General features: G+C 36.8%; 1 protein-coding gene across 2 annotated transcripts in view; it reads left to right on the top strand.

Moving 5' to 3' along the window:
* NFAM1 (NFAT activating protein with ITAM motif 1) overlaps positions 1-19,229 on the top strand; it is a 496,710-nt gene that overhangs the window by 251,143 nt on the left and 226,338 nt on the right. For both annotated transcript variants that reach the window (XM_044074639.1, XM_044074631.1), the window contains one exon: positions 5,859-5,977. In XM_044074639.1, coding sequence (XP_043930574.1) covers positions 5,859-5,977 — 119 coding nt within the window. The remainder of the gene's footprint in view (positions 1-5,858; positions 5,978-19,229) is intronic.

Here is a 19,229-nt window from a genome sequence, read left to right as displayed (position 1 = left end):
CAGTACCTTGGTTTCTTTGCCATTTTCTTCAGTAAATTCCATCCCCCTCTTGTCTGTTCTCTGTAGCCCTAATTGCCGTCATCCTTATTGACAAAATCTCCTTTCTTCATTCACGTGTTAACCTAGTTTTTAGAATATTTCTGCTACTTTATGAACATAATATTCTGCATGGCTGATGTTATTTTCCTTGTGGATCTGCATCCAAAAACCCACTCTCTTATTTCTTGAATTTCCCCTGCTTCACCATCATCCCTTTCCACTCTGAATTATAACTTTCTGCTTATATTATGTATATAAGCCTTAACTGCATAGTTCTAAAATAGCCTTTCAAATCAGGTAATCCTAAACCACATTATTATATTGGAAGGATGAACTAATCCATCCTCTTGATTGTATTGTAAAGCTGTAACAAAACTAAATACATAACTGGATTAATCATATTTAACCAGCTACATCTACAATGCTGTGCACTCCCCCTCTCTTGATGGGGTTCAAACAACTACCCAACATACACAAAAAATTCAGACATTTTTTTTCTGATAAAAAGGTATATTGTGGCATATTAGTTAATCTTTTTATTAAATAAACCTTATTCCTGGATGCCATCTTATATGCTTTCCACTCTGACTCTCTTTCTCTTAAATTATTTAATGTGAGCTTCCCATTCTTATTAACTATTTTTCTAATTTCCAGATATAGTCCTTAATATTTGTGTCCCTTGTTTTGAATGTATTGTTTTCCTGGCTTTACCCCTTGCATTTTTTTCCAGATTCAGTCTCTGACCACTTGCAGCTGAGCATAATAGGTAACTTGAATTTTCTTATGAACCACACAACCCTTATCGTCCATCTTGGCTTACTGTCTGAAACTATAACATTCAGTGTAAGATCAAATGCAAATGCTATGCTCATGTGCAAAGCCATGGAAAGCCAATCAAACGGAGGTGTTCCATCTCAAAACAATTAACCAATTCTCAATGAAGTGGAAAGAAAACAGACAAATCCACTAAATATGTAAACGTTTTTAATAAACAAAAATAATAATAAATAATTAAGTGCTTTCGTCTCACTCTGGAGACTTCATCAGAACAAACAAATTGAATTTCTACTTTCTTTTATACCAACAGTTCATTTGTAATTAAACAATTAAAACAGGGTTAAATTAACTTACATATAAGAAAGTTTTAAAGAGACATAGATGTAATAATTCATACAATTAGTTCCCCTGTGAATGCAGCATACACTAAACCCATTTAAAACCCTTTTAAATAACTCAAATTTAATTTTGCTAATCATTTATAGCACAAATTTTCAAGATGTTTGTGTAAAAATATAATTCCAATAAATATGTTAATAAATGAATAAATACATACAACCCCAGGGATATACATGTTTAAAAATAAAAAAAAAATGTTGATACATTTCCAAAGCTGTTAACCTGGACCACTGTCTTAGTTTATATTTTTGAAGTGCTTTGCCTGAGTGCTGGATATAAAACAATACTATCATTAAGACTGAGGGATAAACTTGCATCTAACTTCAACATCCATAGAAAGACTTCATGGAATTAATCAGTCAGAGCATAGGAAACCTTCAAACACAAACCAGTCACAGTTTGCATTCATCAAGGGCAGGTTGTGCTTACTCAACCAGATGGATTTTTTTGAAAAGGTCATCAAAGCAATTGATGAAGGCAAAATGGTACACACCACATACCTCGACCTGGCCACAATTCCCCACTCAGGCATAACAGAAAAGCTAAATAAACTAGGAATAAACCCCTATGGCACCCACACTGGATTGCTAACTGGCTCACAGATAGGACACAAGAAATCAAAACAGGGGAAGTTACCACCACAAAGAGACCAGTCATCAATGGAGTCCCCCAGGGTTTTGTGCTGGGACCTCTCCTGTTTGCTATCTACTTGTCTGAGGTAAAGACCAGTACCAAATGGCACTAGCTGACTACGTCTGCAGATGTTACAAGTTAGATGAAGTGATTGCATCCCCAAATGACTTAGCCATCTTACAGGAAGTTTTGTCTGAAATAAATGACCGGTGTCAAAATCATGGTCTGAAACTAATGCCAAAAAAATGTATTGTTGTATCCTTTGAGAAGTCATCTACCCCAGGGAACTACCACATTGACAGTACACCCCTATGAGTTGACCCAGTTGTTCTGGATTTGGGACCTAACTTTTGACCAACATGTGTCTATTGTAAGAAAGTTCTTCTGTATTGCACAGCTTATAAAGAAAGGGATTGTGTCTAGATCTAAGGGTTTCATTGTCCCCTTCACTCAGCCTTCATGAGGCCAGTGACTGAGTATAATTCCCCCTTTGGCATGTATCTGTCTGGACACATACAACAACTGGAACGCTCACAGACATACCTTACTAAAAGGATACAAGGCCTAAACAACATGTCTTACATGGAACAACTCAAAGCCCTATCACTGTACTCGGTATCCTACAGACTGCTAAGGGTTGACCTGTGTCTGGCATATAAAGCATCCTCTAACCCATCACTGATGGATATATTGCACATCAGCAAGTCAAATGGCATAAAAAATATTCGGTCTAGGGATCTAAATCTCTTCCGTAACATCAACGGAATGGTTTGAAGGGACAGGTATATTTCACAGAGCATACCACTGCTAAGGGACAGACTCCCCATCCACATAAAACAACCCTGCCCATTGTCAAGTTCATCTTTGATCTATGAATGGGAAACAGAAAATTTACCCCAGAACTGCCCCTGTACTACTAATGGAAAGATGCAGCTCCTAAATGGTTTATTCCATGTATGGGTATCCTCAAAATTCTATGGTATGACCCCAGTTATTCTCATTAGGGGAAATACATAATCATTGACCATGGGAAGGGTAAGGCCAATGTATAGCTGAATGGGATAGGTTATTTGAAGCACCAAAATGGACACTGGCTAGGCTTAAAATGGCCCCCAAGGGCAGCTAACCTAGCACTAAGCTATTTTCTTATACCTTTAGGCACCCTGAGTGTTCTGTCTATCTCTTCATTAATTTTGAGACTAGCAAGGCCATCTCATAAACTTTCTTAATAAACCTCCAGAACTATTTCCATATCCATAATGCTTTAATACTCTTTATATATTATGATGTGAGATCACCGAATACCTTACTAACATCACATCCTATTATAATAAAAATATCTCTTTCATTTATTATGTCTACTCTTTCCTTTTATTAACACCAGAAACTTGCCTGTGGTTCCTTTCTGTTTCTTCCATATACAACAGCCTTTTTTATTTGAGTCAAAACACAGCACTGTATCCAGCCTTAATTGTAAAATTTTTGCTTTTAATTTTTAGTTTATGGGTGGCCACAATGGTACAGTGGTTCATGTTGTCACCTCACAGCAAGAGGTTCTCCGGTTTGATTCTCAGCTGTGGTGCATTCTGCGTGGAATCTGGATGTCCTTCCTGCAGTCACATGGGTTTCCTCCTGGTGCTCCTGTTGAATCCCACATTCCAAAGAAATGCAGTAGGTGGACTGGACACTCTAAATTGGCTGTAGGAGAGAGTGTGTGTGCGAGTGAGTGGTATGAATGAACTACCATGGTAGGGCTAGCCACCCAGCTGTGTAAACCTTGGCTCAAGATGATTGTCACTGTTGAAGTGACACCCTGACCCCATGTGCTAATTGGGAAAAGGGATGGAGGATGGATGGTTCAGCACTGTGGAATGTCAACAATTACTCATTACTTTTCTTTCTTTCGTTTTTCTTTCTTTCTTTACCAACAGCTTCTTGACAAGTTTGTAACTCACTTGTGATTGCCTTACATAAGTGTGATCACAAACGGATGGAATCTTCTGAACACAAACTTCATTTAGGAAAAAAAAATTGGAAGGAAAAAAGCATTTCTGTAGGGGCAAAACCGCCTATCACCCTTGATAAGGTAGGCTTCACCTATGCTGCCTTTATTATATTTGCCAACTCTGACATTGCACCAGTGTGGGGAAAGGGGAGATCCCTGGTATATCAGCAATCTGTCCATCTGGGAGCAAATGAGTGTTCAATTACTAGCATTTCAATAACAATCCTGGCTACACAAATAAACGTGACCCTCCCTCAACTGACTCTAAGTACTCAAAAAATACTAATTAAATACCATACTAAACTTTTATATACTACTCACGACTTTCTGGCTATTTTAACTGTAATTAGTATGAATACCACTAGACTTTTCTCCACAAATAAAAGCTGTAGTTCTTGTGTGACTAAGCCAGTCAACAAAAGCTGAAAAAAAAAAAACAATCAAGTTAATAAAGAAGAAGATGGGGACCCCATGAGTTAACAAAGGCTGCATATTTCTGGAATGGTATAGTCCAAAAAAGTAAACAGATTTGATTGCTGTAGTAAATTCTGTAACCACACAAGTGAAAAGATATGTAATATATATAACCATTGTATAAGGTGCTATATGGAAAGAAAAGTACAGAATGACACTTTTTTGTTAGTTTGTTTTGTGTGTGTGTGTATGTGTGTGTGTGTGTGTGTGTGTGTGTGTGTGTGTGTGTGTGTGTGTGTGTGTGTGTGTGTGTGTGTGTGTGTGTGTGTGTGTGCATGTGTGTGTCTTGGGGGCATCCACAGTAAAGATAAGACTGTATTTCAGACTGCAGGAACCAGACTTTTTCTACGGTCAAGTATAACTTTCTTTTTTATTTTACACCATCACACAAAATGTTACAGGACTCAATATCATATTGATAAGTGCAGTATGCTGGTAATGTTTATTACATATTCTGCATTGTCCTGGTGGGTATAATTTCTTTAGGTTTCTTGCACTTTGCACATTACTTAAAATGAGGGCAACAATGTTATCAGATATGCATATACCACTTAACTTGACTTGCTTTTGGAATTTCTTCATAGACATTCTGTATGATGCCCTCATGAACTATAGTCCAGAGCTAAAGTAAAACTACAGCTCAAGAGAGAAAGAGTTTAACAAAGAAGCAGCAGTTTTTGTTAGCAAAAGGGTAGAGTAGTCACAGCTGATGAGTTTCCATTCAGGTATAAGTAGGTGGGTGACCAGAAAGGGTTCTTATTTCCTTCACACCATCGATATGTGATACTTTTACAGGGAAACTGCATTCTGAGTTTCTAGTCAACTGATATAACTATTTTTTTCTGGCCCCTATGCACACTCTTTAGTTGACCATCAACTGCTTGAGCCTGCATTCACTACGCTGTTTTTACGTTTAGTGTCCTTGTTACTACCACACATAATGTCAGTTAGCTTCAACCCCCTCCCTTCAGTGCAAGTCCGAGTGCCAATCTGTGTCATGACTACATCATCATCACCAGGTACAGATAGTGGACAGAAACTCCTTCTCTCCTGGAGTTGGTAAGGCAACAGAAAGTCACCCCTTTCCACCTCCCCATCTAATACTTGAGCAGTTAGTTTAACTGGCGTCATCAGGGTCATGGTCAGGGCTTCATCCCTGTATGTCACTGATTTGGGGTGATGCGGGTGTTTCTTTCAATGGTGTCACCTGAGTGACATATACACTATGACATGAGAAAACTGAGATAAGAATGTGGGTGGTTACTGCAAAATAATTATTTTCAGCTGTTCATTCATGGGTAAATGCAGTTTAAATGTGCAAGGATCATACATAATTGAAAATAAAATATTAATACTGCAATTAATCTATTCTGTTTAAAGTAAGTGTGCTATGGCAAACTGTACAAGCATAGTGCAACACTAATCAATAGTGTTACATAACGCTTCTATGGTTTGTGATAAATGCAGTCAGGGGTGGATTGACGCATATTTTTTAACTGTTGTATTGTTATCATTCCTTTTGCTTTTTTAGAAAAAGGGTTCCAGGAACCACCACCGTTCATGGGATTTCGATATGCACTTGTGTCAGTCTGTGTATGCTTGGGTATTTTCAGCATCGTGGGAACTGCTTTTCTGTTCTGGAGAGGAAATGTAAGTCTGGCTTTAATCCTTGGGTACACAGTTTGAGGTCCCTAGAGTCAACCAGGTGACATTTTATTCACGTGCACCACATTTCTCTCTTAGATCCCACTTTTCAACAAACCTTGTCATCCTTTTTCATTTCATACTAAATACTTATGTGTTCTATCTTTTGTAATTAGTAATTTTATTTAGAATATAACTGTAAAAAGGTGTATGCACAGTACATTCAACCATACTTGACTGAAATTAAACTTAAATTTTTGTATCTGTTATTTATTTTGGTGTTTATTACAATATGTAAACCGAGAAGGTCTGACTGGACATACTTCATTTTTGGCAGAGGCACTGGAAGGAAAGCTCTTCATGTATAGAAAGATAAAATAATCAAATAGCTTGAAAAACATGTAATACAAATACATTGCACAGTGAATAACACAGTGGCATTAACAGAATACAAGGGTTCGATACACTAGTACACAATGCTGATGGACATATTAGTCAGCACAAGATAGCCTGGAAATCAATGAAATGCATATAACTAGCAGGCAGCACATACCTCATTGATACGTTTTCAAAGTACCTTTAACTAACAAAGAACAGGGACAGTATAACTATAAATTGAGGCTAATATAGGTGATAGTGTAATAAGTAATGCTACTATATGCAGAAATAAGTCAATAAAGTCATATAAAAAAACTGAGACTAGAAAGACTAGAAAGTATAGTACAGTACCATAACTAATTTATGTGTTACAGTCACATACCCAGCTGGTGTAAATATAGTTGAAAAGGACGTTTTCAAAACTGTGCTTCAAAGAACTCTGATAGAAGGATACAAGATGGTTGTTCCAAAGTTTGGAGATGAAAAACAGGATAACAGAGTTCCAAGAATAGTTAAGAATGAAATTATATTTTGTGCAGTGAGTCAGAAGTCCAAATTTGTGAGACATTATGAGAACAGTAGGGTAATGAGTCAGGAAATACTTTCAGGCTATTTGTTTAGCAGAAATAAGAGAACAGGCTAATAAAGTCTCATGTGAATGTATTTATGTATTGGAGGAGCTACAAGTAGGTTAAAACATTTGTGGTGCACAGTGATAAGTACTGAAGGAATATGTAGCAGCAAACCTAGATATTATTTTATAACATTGTTTGGATTCATGGCAGTTCATCAAGAACTACTGCAGTGCACTCCAAAATACTGAATCTACATTATTAAATAAAAAAAAATGTTGACTTCAACAAAAACATAAAGGCAAGCATTTTTGTTAGGAAAAGCTCCATAAAACCCTTCTCTTATAACCAGCAACTAACTCTCTCTCTCTCTCTCTATATATATATATATATATATATATATGGATTCACTTTGAAACATCAGATGTTCAGAACATCAACGTTCTGATCATCAAGACCAGAACATCGATGTTCAGAACATCAAAGTTTCAAAATGAACCACACAAACACGAAATAAATTACACAAACTATATTATCCACGGGGGCTTCGTCCCCCTGCACCCCCCATGTGGGGGGCTGTGCCCCCCACACCCCTCACTTTAATATTCCAACTCCGAGATCGCACTACAGTGGGGTAAGGGAAATCTCCCATTTACCACTATATGCGGTAGCACTAAACGGGAGATTTCTCATTCCCTACCTGCAATGCCAACACTCAGATGGCATACACACACACACACACACACACACACACACACACATACACACACACACACACACACACACACACAACATACAGGGCACCTTGCTGCCCTGCATACACACACACAATTCTACATTTTCACTTACCTGGCACTTCCACTTTAAACCTTCGATGTTCTAGATGATCAGAACGTCGATGTTCTGAACATTCGATGATTTAAAGTGGAACTATATATATATATATATATATATATATATATATATATATATATATATATATATATATATATAATATATATATATATATATATATATATATATATATATATATATATATATAAATTACCACATAGGTGGTAATCCATTAAGTACAGAAGAAGTAATTAGGGACCTGGGAACCCAAGTTGATAGCAATCTCTCATTTGACAACCACGTGGCCAAAGTGGTTAGAAAAACATTTTATATAGCCCACCTAATCATGAAGGGATTCACATCTAGATCAGGGGAGGTCATCGTGCTTCTTTACTCATCCCTCATCAGGCCCATAATCGAGTACAATGCCCCTTTTGGGATGTACCTTACCAAACACCTGCAGCAACTGGAAAGACCCCAAAAGTACCTCACCAAGAGGATCAAAGGGCTCAAACAGATGCCATATGCTGCCCGGTTAAAGAAACTCCAGCTCTACTCAGTGGCATACCGCCTGCTCAGAAGCGATCTGTGCCTGACGTATAAAGCCATGTCCAACCCGGAATTAAGGGACATGCTGCACCTCAAAAAATCCAAATCCCATCGAGCTACGTGCTCGAGAGACTTGAATCTCAGCTCTGAAATAAATAGGACATGCTGGAGGGACAGATTCATAACCCAGAGGCTCCCTTCACTCTGGAATAAAATCCCAGTCCAGGTTAGGCAGAGTCCCTCATTGACTCTCTTCAAGAGGAATCTTGATGAGTGGATGGGAGATCGTAGGTTTACCCCGGGTATCACTTCTGTGTCACTGTTAGACAGAGGCACAGTATACTAACCTCGAAAAAGGGCATAGCAAAATTAATTTAAAATGGGTGGCGAAAGCCAAACATACTCTGGCTAGGCTTATAAATGCCCTAGGGCAGATAGCCTAGTATGAACCTATGAACCTATGAACCTATATATATATATATATATATATATATATATATATATATATTTTTTTTTTTTTTTTTTTTTTTTTTTTTTTTAACTCTGACATTAATTAGCCTCTTGGGCAAAGAAAACCTTCATTACCTAAAGCTCAATGATCACAGAGTTAGCATTTATACTATCACTTAAGAAACAAGACTTGATGTGCTGAATTTGACAGTATAGAGCACAACGGTTGAACAGCAAACAAAAAGATTTGCAATTGTTTCAACATTGAGAAAAATGAAGATTACAAAAGACATAAGACGCATAAAGGAGACCTGCTAGAAAGAATGATCTGGCTGTTGTAACACTATCAGAAATAACATAGCTCTGTAAGAAGAATGGATCACTTTATTTATTTATTTATTTATTGACATTTGTTAACCAGTTTGGTCCAGCTGGGCTTGTGGCCTATTTTCAGCGGAGATCGAGGAGAAAAGCTTCAAAACACACAAATAGTTTACAGAGAATCAAACATTTGAGTCAAAAATAAGGTCAAAAATCAGATTATACAGGAACGTTAAAGAGACAAAGCAGAAATGCAAACACATGATATATACATGTCAATATTTTTACAGACTAAAAATATATATTTACATATTTACAAAAAGAGTTAAGTCCAACAGTATTGATTGTAGAGTTTAATAAGTATCCACAATAGTGGAGTACTTAGCTCTATGTGGAGGGACTGAAAAGGTATATAGTAGGGTTGATGGGGAGCTTAATTAGGGGCTTGATAAGGACATAATATGGAGTTGAGTAGATGAAGTTTGAGTTTTTCTTTAAAGTGGGATGGGTAAATGATGGAACAAATGTCTCTTGGAAGTTTGTTCCAGGCTTGGGCGACAGAGTGCTTATATAGGAGTTTGCCAGCTATTTTTTTGAGTTGGTAGATTTGTAGTAGTTGCTGATTAGAAGTACGGAGAGTCCGCAGAGGACTGTAGATAGAAATGAAGAAAGAGAGAGCAAGGCAGGGTGAAGGTTTGTAAAGAATGAAGTGTAACATTTGAAGTTGTGACAGCAGTAGAAGATGGGGGAATTCTAACCAGTGGAGAGTATTTAGGGCAAGACAGTGATGTGTATTGTATGGAGACTTTGTGATAAATCTAGCTATCTTGTGGTAAGCTTGTTGGAGTTTGTTTAAAGTAGTAGTTTGGATGTTGGTGAGTACTGGGGCAGCATATAGCAGGGAGGAGAGGAGAAGAGCTTGTGCAAGGGAGAGTCTGGCATTTGTAGTTAGAAATTTTTTGTTGGGATATAGTAAACCAAGTTTCTGGTGAGTTTTTTTTATGCTTTGGGGGATGTGCAAGTTGAATTTGAGTTCATCATCTATGATGACTCAAGGAGTTTAGTGTGAGCTTCAGGTTGGATAACAGTGTTATTAGAGGAAGTAATACCAAATGTGGATTTGAGGTGAGAGAGAGATCAGGGGGAAAATAATAAGAGTTTGGTCTTTTTAGGGTTGAGAATGAGTAGAGAATAGATTCCTGGACAACCACTGTTCAGTGGATAGGAAGGCCTGTTGAGTAAGAGTGTGGAGATTGGAGATATTGTCTGAGATAGAGATGAGAGTTGAGTCGTCTGCATATTGGATGAGTGAGGATTGTTTACAAGAAGTATAGAGATCATTGGTAAAGACATTAAATAGGAGGGGATCCAGGATGGAACCTTGTGGTACCCCGGTTGGGACAGGTATGAATGGAGAAGTGGAAGAGAGCCATTTAACAGACTGCTGCAGGATAAGTAATTGGAAAACCAGGCAAGGGAGGAAGAAGATGGGTTGAGGTTTGCATGTTTAGATAGCAGTAGAGGATGGGAGACTGTATCAAAGGCTTTGGAAAGGTCAAGGAAGAGACATGATATGAGTTTGTTATTGTCTAGGGCATTGGCAATGGTATGTGTAAAGGATAAGAGGGCAGTAGTTGTGCTGTGGTTGGGACGGAAACCATGCTGAGTAGGAGTAAGGGGGTTATGCTGGAGGACGTAGTTGAATAGTTGTGAGTGGATACATTTTTTGAGAATTTTAGAGAGGGGAGATAGAATAGCTATAGGTTGATAGTTATATGGGTCTGTAGAGTTTCCACCTACATGCAGGGGAGTAGTGAAAAGGGATTTCAATAGGGTAGGGATGTTGGATTCCTAAATAGATCTATTGATTAGTATAGATACTGGATAGGCAATGGAGTCAGCAGCAAGTTTGAGGAAGGTAGGAAGTAGATTGTCAGTGGAGGGAGAGCAGGGATTGAGTTTGTCAAGAAGAGATCTGATGTAGAAAGTAGGAACTGGATGTAAAGAGACTAGTTGTTTGTTAGAAGAATTGGGAGGGGTAGGCAGAGAAGTTGTGTTACAGCTGGAAGGTATGAGTGTTTGAATGGTTTCAATAAAGTGCTTATTGAGAAGAGTAGCAGTTTCCAGAGGAGATCTATTTGGGTAGGGGCAGGGAGCTGAGGGGCAGCCTGGAGAGAGAATTTTGTTAATAGTATACCAGAACTTGTGAGGGTTGTATTTGTTATTGAATTGGGCAGAGTTATAAAAGGGACTTTTTCTCATTATTGGTTTGTTTTTTTGTAAGATTTCTGAGGTGTGTATAATTATGTACCAGAGGTAATTCCTTTGTTTTGATCCAGGTTTTACAAGCTCCATTTCTTTTTAGCATAAGGGACTTAGTTTCTTTTGAGAGCCAGGGAGCATAATTGGGTTTTATTCTAACCTTCCTCGAAGGAGCAAGGGAGTTCAGGGTATTCAGGAAGATGCTATTGAGAGGGATTTGTTTAAGGATGGACCAATCAATGGTGGATAGAATAGAGATGAATTGGACTACATTAAAATTAGAGAGTTTTTGGCAATCTCTATAAAGGTGGGATTTGGGGGTTGGATGGTGTATCTAAGGACCGAGGTGGGGAGGTGATCACTAAGTTGGTCTGGTAGGGTAGTCAGGTTGTGGTAGTGGTGAAGGGAGCTGGTGAGTATCCAGTCAATTATGGAGCCATAAGATGAGTTTTTATGGAGTCGGGTGGGTGGAGAAATCAGTTAATGCAAACCATGCAGGTTGATGTTGAGTTGTGGAGTGTCAGTTTTAAGTTTAGACCAATCTAGGTTAACATCACCAAAGATGAGGGTTTCATAGGGAATATTGTAGGAAAACCAGGATAAAATATTATCTAAACTGGATGAATTGTTTCCAGGAGGGATATAGATGGTAGCAACAGCTATTTTTTGTGAGGGTTAAGGTGGCAATTAAGGATGATGACGTCAGCTGGGTGAAAGTCAGGGATGGATGTGGGGAAAGGTGAGAGATTGAGGCTATTGAAGTGGAGGATGGCTATACCACCCCTTTTTGGGGGAATCTATCAGAGCGATACATATTATAGCCTGTGGGAGAATTTCATTGTTAGTGATATGTGGCTTAAGCTAGATTTCAGATAAGGAAAGGATGTGAGGGTTTGTATGTATTATCCAAGGCATGGAAAGTGGTGATTTTGTTGGTTAGGACTTGAATATTTAGAGAGTATATTGCCAGGTAATTGGATATGGATGAGTTTAGTGTAAGAGGCTGGGTATAGTGAGAGGTTTTTGGGGAAGGAAGGGTGGTCGAAGATAAAGGGGGGGTGTTTGATTGAGGGGAGAGGGGGAGGGGCCAGGATTGAGGTGGACATCCCCAGATATGAGTAAGTTATTAGTGGGAAGAGGGAGTACAGTAGTACATAGATGTAGTTTCTATAACTTGGGTTTCGATTTGTAGGTAGGAGGGTGGATTTGCAATATAGACAGTCTGTGAGGAGAAGAGGTGGAGAGGTTGAAAAGGGCTGGGGAGATATGAAAGTAGGTAGGTGTAGAATGACTGTCAAAGGTATAGGAGGTAGGTGAGCATAAATGAGAATAAGGAAGGTGTGAGTGATAAGGGGTTAGAGCAGAGAGAAGACGTAGGAGTGAGGTGGTAATGATAAGGTGTTTCATTTTGGATGGAGGGTGTAGGAGGTTATAGACAGGGTGTAATAGTAGGGGAAGGAAGTGATGTATTTGGAGTCTGACAGGAAGTAGTTTGTCAGTGGATGTTAGGAAAGAAAGGGGAGGGAGTGGATGGTATAAAGGAAATTGTAATGGGTGTGGGTGGGAATGGGGGTAGGGTAGGTGAGCAGAGTGAGCCCGAGTGGCGTGAGGGTGAATGGAGCGGGCAGGGCCAGGTTAGCAGTGTGAAACAGCACTGAAAATAATCAGAAAGGAAGCAACTGTGAAAATCAGAGCTGAAGAGGTAGGAAGAGAGCAAGCCACAGATGGAAATGTTGCAGATATAAATTTAAAAACAGGAGACATAGGATACAGAAGATATACTAGAGGTTAAATAGCACTCTAGAATGAGGCTGGCAACATTAAACCTACATATACTGGAACTATTGAGAGTTAAACTAACATTAAACTAAAAGCTATTGGTACTGTTAGTTAAAACAACAAGGAATATGGTAGACAGATGGCATTGTGCTCCCTCCTGGTGGCCAATGTAAGTTACTACAGCCAGAAAAACTAACCTGCATGTGTGCTCACCTGCCCTTTAGTAATACTTCAAATGGTAAGGAGCAGTTCACTTTTTAAAAAGCAGATAGTCTTAAAAGACATTCAAAGTGTGGATACATTGAATTAGAAGTAACACCTACAGTTGAACTAGAAAGCTGTGGTTTTTAGTTTGTTTTTGGAGCTGCTTCAGACAGGTAACTTAAGCAGATTTACAACACTTTCACGAGGTATTTTGCTGGGCAAGTCTGTTGGGCAGGGGATGAATACAGAGTGTTTAACCCGTTGGGAGAAGCTGCAAGAGATAAGGGGGAACACATACAAAAGTTTATACCAAGAAAGTAAGAAAAGACATATGAGAGACCAGACCTAGAAAAAAACCTAGAGAATCAGAAGGATAAGTGAGGTATAATACAGACAAGAAATAACCAGTGTAGCAATAACAGTATTCCCAGTTGACTAAGCCCTGAAAGCAGTGCAGATACTATGTTTTAAACAACTAATGTAGCACTAAAAGTAAATGCAGCAGTTTGCAGAGAAAAAGCAAATATTAGCAAACAGTTAATTAAGCCCTGTAAGCAGAGCAGAAAACATTTTTTTTAAAAAACTGTAATGTAGCACTAGGAGTAAATACAGTAGTTTATACAGATAAAGCAACTTTCAGCAAACACAGTTAACTACGCCCTGTAAGAAGAGCAGAAAACAATTCTTAAAAACTGTAATGAAGCACTAGGAGTAATTGCAGTAGTTTGTACAGATAAAGCAACTTTTAGCAAACACAGTTAACTAAGCCCTGTAACAGAGTAGAAAACAATTCTTAAAAACTGTAATGTAGTACTAGGAGTAAATGCAGTAGTTTGTACAGATAAAGCAAATTTTAGCAAACACAGTTAACTAAGGTCTGTAAGCAGAGCAGAAAACAATTCTTAAAAACTGTAAGGTAGTACTAGGAGTGAATGGAGTAGTTTGTACAGATAAAGCAACTTTTAGCAAACACAGTTAACTAAGCCCTGTAACAGAGCAGAAAACAGTTATTAAAAACTGTAATGTAGCACTAGGAGTAAATGCAGTAGTTTGTACAGAGAAAGCAATTTTTAGCAAAATACAGTTAACTAAGCCCTGTAAGCAGAGCAGAAAACATTCTTAAACTGTAATGTAGCACTAGGAGTAAATGCAGTAGTTTGTACAGAAAAAGCAAGATGTAGCAAACACAGTTAACTCTGTACTGACAGACAGTGCATAGTAGTGGTGTAAACACAGCAATAAATAAAACAGTATGTCTTGCACAATACTTTCTAAAGCCATAGAGTACACAGGCAGGGGGGAGTAGAAGCTTCCATGTGGACTGCACAGAAGCTAGAAAGGATTTTAAAGATGGCACCACAGGAAGGAAGGGAAGGTTAAAGAGTCTGGGGGAGGGGTTGGATAGAAAAGAAAGTGAAAGAAACTGGGGGAGGGGTTGGAGAGAGAGTGGAGATGGATGTCACAGTGGTCTAGCTATTTGGAACTAGTACTGACAGGGCCATGTCAGGAGTGTAAAACAGGGCTGAAAATAATCAGAAAGGAAGCAACTGTGAAAATCAGAGCTGAAGAGGTAAGAAGAGAGCAAGCCAGAGATGGAAATGTTGCAGATATAAATTTAAAAACAGGAGCCAAAGGGTACAGAATATGTACTAGGGGTTAAATAGCTCTCTAGAATGTGGCTGGCAACATTAAACCTACATATACTGGAATTAAAATAACAGTAATCTAAAAGCTATTGGTACTATTGTTATTTAAAACAACAAGGAATATGGTAGACTGCTGGCATTGTGCTGCCTCCTGGTGGTCAAAGTAAGTTACTATAGCCAGAAAAACTAACCTGTGTGTGTGCTCACCTGCCATTTTAGTAATACTTTAAATGATAAATTACAATAGAAGGAACATCTACAGTTGAGCTAGAAAGCTGTGGTTATTTGTTTGTTTTTGGAGCTGCTTCAGGCAGTTAACTTAAGCAGATTTATAACACTTTCACAAGGTATTTTGCTGGGTGAGTCTGTTGGACAGGCATTGACCACAGAGTGTTTAACCCATCGGGAGAAGCTGCAAAGAGATAAGGGGGAACACATACAAAAGGTTATACCAAGTAAGTAAGAAAATAAATATGACAGACCAGACCTAGAAAAAATGTAGAGAATCAGAAGGTTCTTTACTGATTCACAGGATAATTAGCCTTTATGTGCAGGTCATATTTCAGATAATAGTTAAGATAATAGTCAAGTATGACGCAGAGAAGTCTGACTAAGGGGTGAAATTATATTTTTAGTCAGGATTCTAAGACTGAAAATGAAGGATTCACAGAGACCATGTAGAAGAGAGCTTGTCACTAGTTTCTGATTTGTTTAGGACAATAGTGAAGGCATTTAGCCAGACCTAAATTTGATTCAAACCATTTTTTTTATCTCATTTATACAAATGGCAGAAGGAAATGTATTAAAATAATCATCCTTATACTGGATTACTTGCAAGACCCACAGTGATATAACATATAATTTACAAAAAAATGTCAAAGGTATGGTGGGGGGGGGGTCGGAGGACTGAACATTGAGACACACTAACTAGTATTAGGAGAGAGGGAAAAGTAACATTATCCCAATTGTCTTCTCTGGATTCTCTTTCTTACGTGGCTGGAAGAACACTGTAGTGTGAGCATGGATGTTTCACAATATGCAAGAAATTCAAACAGAATGAAATGACTGACCATGCTGAGTGTCTTGGATGAGTCAAGCAACAGGGCAGCTATAGATTATTCTTGATTGTGTTTGTCAAGAAGGAAATTACAAAAAGTGAACATGGATGTTTTAACACTATAATCAAGATGGAATCCACAGTGTGAGATGGAGAGCAAGTTTTTATCAAAAAAGAGCTGTAGAACTGATCATTATTACATTTTTTCCTAACTTCTTTGAACGCAGATATACAACTTCAATTGGGTGAATGTTATTATAGTCAGTGGAAGACCCATATTTTTACTCGAGAATGGCTATGGCAGTTTTCAAAACAACAACTTGGGAAATAGAGGACTTGATGAGACTATGGGATCATTAGATAACTGCATGCAGCAAACTATGTTATGTGACATTGAGGAGAATTAAAATTCTTGGGTAGTATTCATCTGAGGAAGGGAAATATTTGTACAGTTTGAAAAGCAGATGAAATGGAATTAACATAGAAATGGCAAAGCTCATTAGCAGCCTTGGTTAAAAATGATTGCAGAGAAAGGCAGAGAGCTTTTACCGTTCCATGATTAGTAAGGTAGGTGCTCTTTTCCAAGAGCACTTTGGATTATTTTTATGTCATTGGTAATGGTAATGATTTTTTTCTAGTTTAAAATATTTTTATTAAATTTCAAGAAAAACAATCATCAGCAATCAAACCAACCTATGTACATTAATGCTAATAATATAATGCCACATCAATACAATTAAATCATTACTTGTAATATAAATTGTACAGAATTTCAAGTATTATTATTGACTCAATATTTATCCAATATTTTCTAATAATGAATTCAAATTTATCCAATATTTATAATCAGGTATAGTCTTCACTTCTTAGTTCAATTGCTCCCGTCTCTTTTTGACATTGCCACTGGCTTACTCAAGAAGCTATAGAAATAATGGCGACTTATTATTCTTCCAATTTCTAGTAATTATTTTCCTGGAGATTGCTAAAAGGCCCCATATCAAGGGGTACTAAGATTTATTTATATATCCAGCAACTGGGGCATTTTCAAGTATGAGAGATCTATTCGAGCTGCAATTATCCAACCATAATGCATTACAAAAATCTGATTTTATTGTAGTCATAGGACATATGCTGTCAGTCTGCTATTGTGTTATGATTGTATCCCCAACTTCACATGTCTGTGGCTCTATCCCTTTTTGGTTTATATCACGTTAGGAATACTCTGTGTAAATATTTCCAAGTAAATGTTTTCCAATATAAATATATATATACTACATATTGTCATTATAAATAGTTTCAAAACTATCTTATTTTTATCATTATCTACCTTGTTTACATCACTTTTATTTAAAACTCTCAATAGTTTTGGTTTAACAACTGTAGGGTTATTTAAACTTAATTTACAGAATCCAAGTAAACAGTTTTTAGTAGTACTCTCTAATTTTATTAATGTATAAAAAATTCCATTAATAGAAAAATATTATTTTTCTTCTGCATTAATAGTGTTTAATTAATAATGTATGTTTTATACTTTGTATAATAATCTAGCTAGTGATGCATCTGAATCATCAGTCAATTGCTCCATTTTTAAAACTGGCAAGACAGAATATTATGTATTGCTGATTCAGTTTAAACATAATATTAAAATAATTACTTTCAAAAAGTTCTTGGTATATACTATGAGGAAGTTACAAAACTCCATTTTAACTCTCTATTTTATTATATGATTAATTTAATTTGCTCCATTTGTTTTTATATAGTAATTATTGATAAAGTGCTTTATAACATTGTCTACTAGTTGTATAGCACCCAACCAAAGTTTAAGTTTTGAACCATTACAAATATCTTCACAAATTGTTTTCTACTAACATAAGAATTATCAGTCCAGAGAAATAAAGCTTTTTTTAAAAATGATGCTAGATAATGTGTTTCAACACTTGGTAACTCAGTTCATCCATTATGTCAAATTCTAATATGACTTGCAAATGCAAATGCTGGTTTATTGAGATACCACAACAGGTCACTAACACTTTAACTCTTTGATTAATGTTTTGTCAAGAGGAACTGAAGTAGTTTGTAAAGTATATACAGTTTTGGTAATATAATCATTTTAATTAGCATCAGCCTATCTTCAAATATGAAGCATATTCCATTCCATTTTTAATACATTAATTTAAAGTATCCATTGAATTGGCAAAGTTTAGTTTTATTATAGATTTTAAATATTTAGATATTATTATTCTCCCCAAATATTTCAAATGGTTACCTTCATTTAATTTATATTATTAATTAATTAATTATGGATTTAATGTTTAATTCATCAGTAATATTTCCATCTTCGGATTATCAATTTTTAACTTAGAAATGTTCTGAAATAAAGTAATGAGCTTGAATAAACCAAGAACTGGTGTAGTTATATTACTCACAGTTAAAAATATCAACAGAAAAAAGGTGGATTTTAAACTGACATTTTTAAATTCTTCAGTTTCAATATGTTGTCTTGTGCAATTTGCAAATGGTTCAATAGCTATGACAAATAAAAAGGTGCCAGGGAACATCTTTACTTTGTATCTTTGTAAAGATTAAATGATTGAGATAGGAACATTCTGATTTTTGCATTAGCTTTAGATGTGTTATATAAATTATGAAAGAATAAAACAAACAGAGTTGAAATACCAAACATTTCTAAAGAGTGAGGGGAAAAGCAGGAGACTGAGTACATACCTCTCAACTGCTTTTCTTGAAAATTATGAATATCTAAAAACTTCACCCCATCTTTAGAGATATTTCAGATTGCAATTTAAAACATAAGCATGATTGATCTATATGACAAATATGATGTTGATCATTTGTCATGCACTTGTTTAAAACCTCAAATCAGGCACACTTTTAAAATATTATCCCATTTCATTCAATAAACAAATGGAAGGCAAGAGGTTTTCCATCAACATCCATTTTTTGAACAATACAAAGTATGAAACTATAATTTCTGGTTTCATTGACTGATAGTAATCATCGGTGAGTTACAAGAAAATCAAATATTTTCAGGGGACAGTTGAGAGACATGGAGTTTTTTTTTTTTCATTCATTTGTTCACAATAAAACATCTAAAATGTATTCAGTCAGGAAAGTAGATGTAATTACTAGGAAAATGTGAGTGTGTGTGTGTGTGTGTGTGTGTGTGTGTGTGTGTGTGTGTCTGTGTG

This window comes from Protopterus annectens, chromosome 1.part1 (genome assembly GCF_019279795.1).
Source record: "Protopterus annectens isolate FY-2018-M chromosome 1.part1, PAN1.0, whole genome shotgun sequence".
Taxonomy (NCBI): domain Eukaryota; kingdom Metazoa; phylum Chordata; order Ceratodontiformes; family Protopteridae; genus Protopterus; species Protopterus annectens.
Note: the sequence above shows the minus strand (reverse complement) of the source record. Positions and strands in the feature narration are given on the sequence as shown.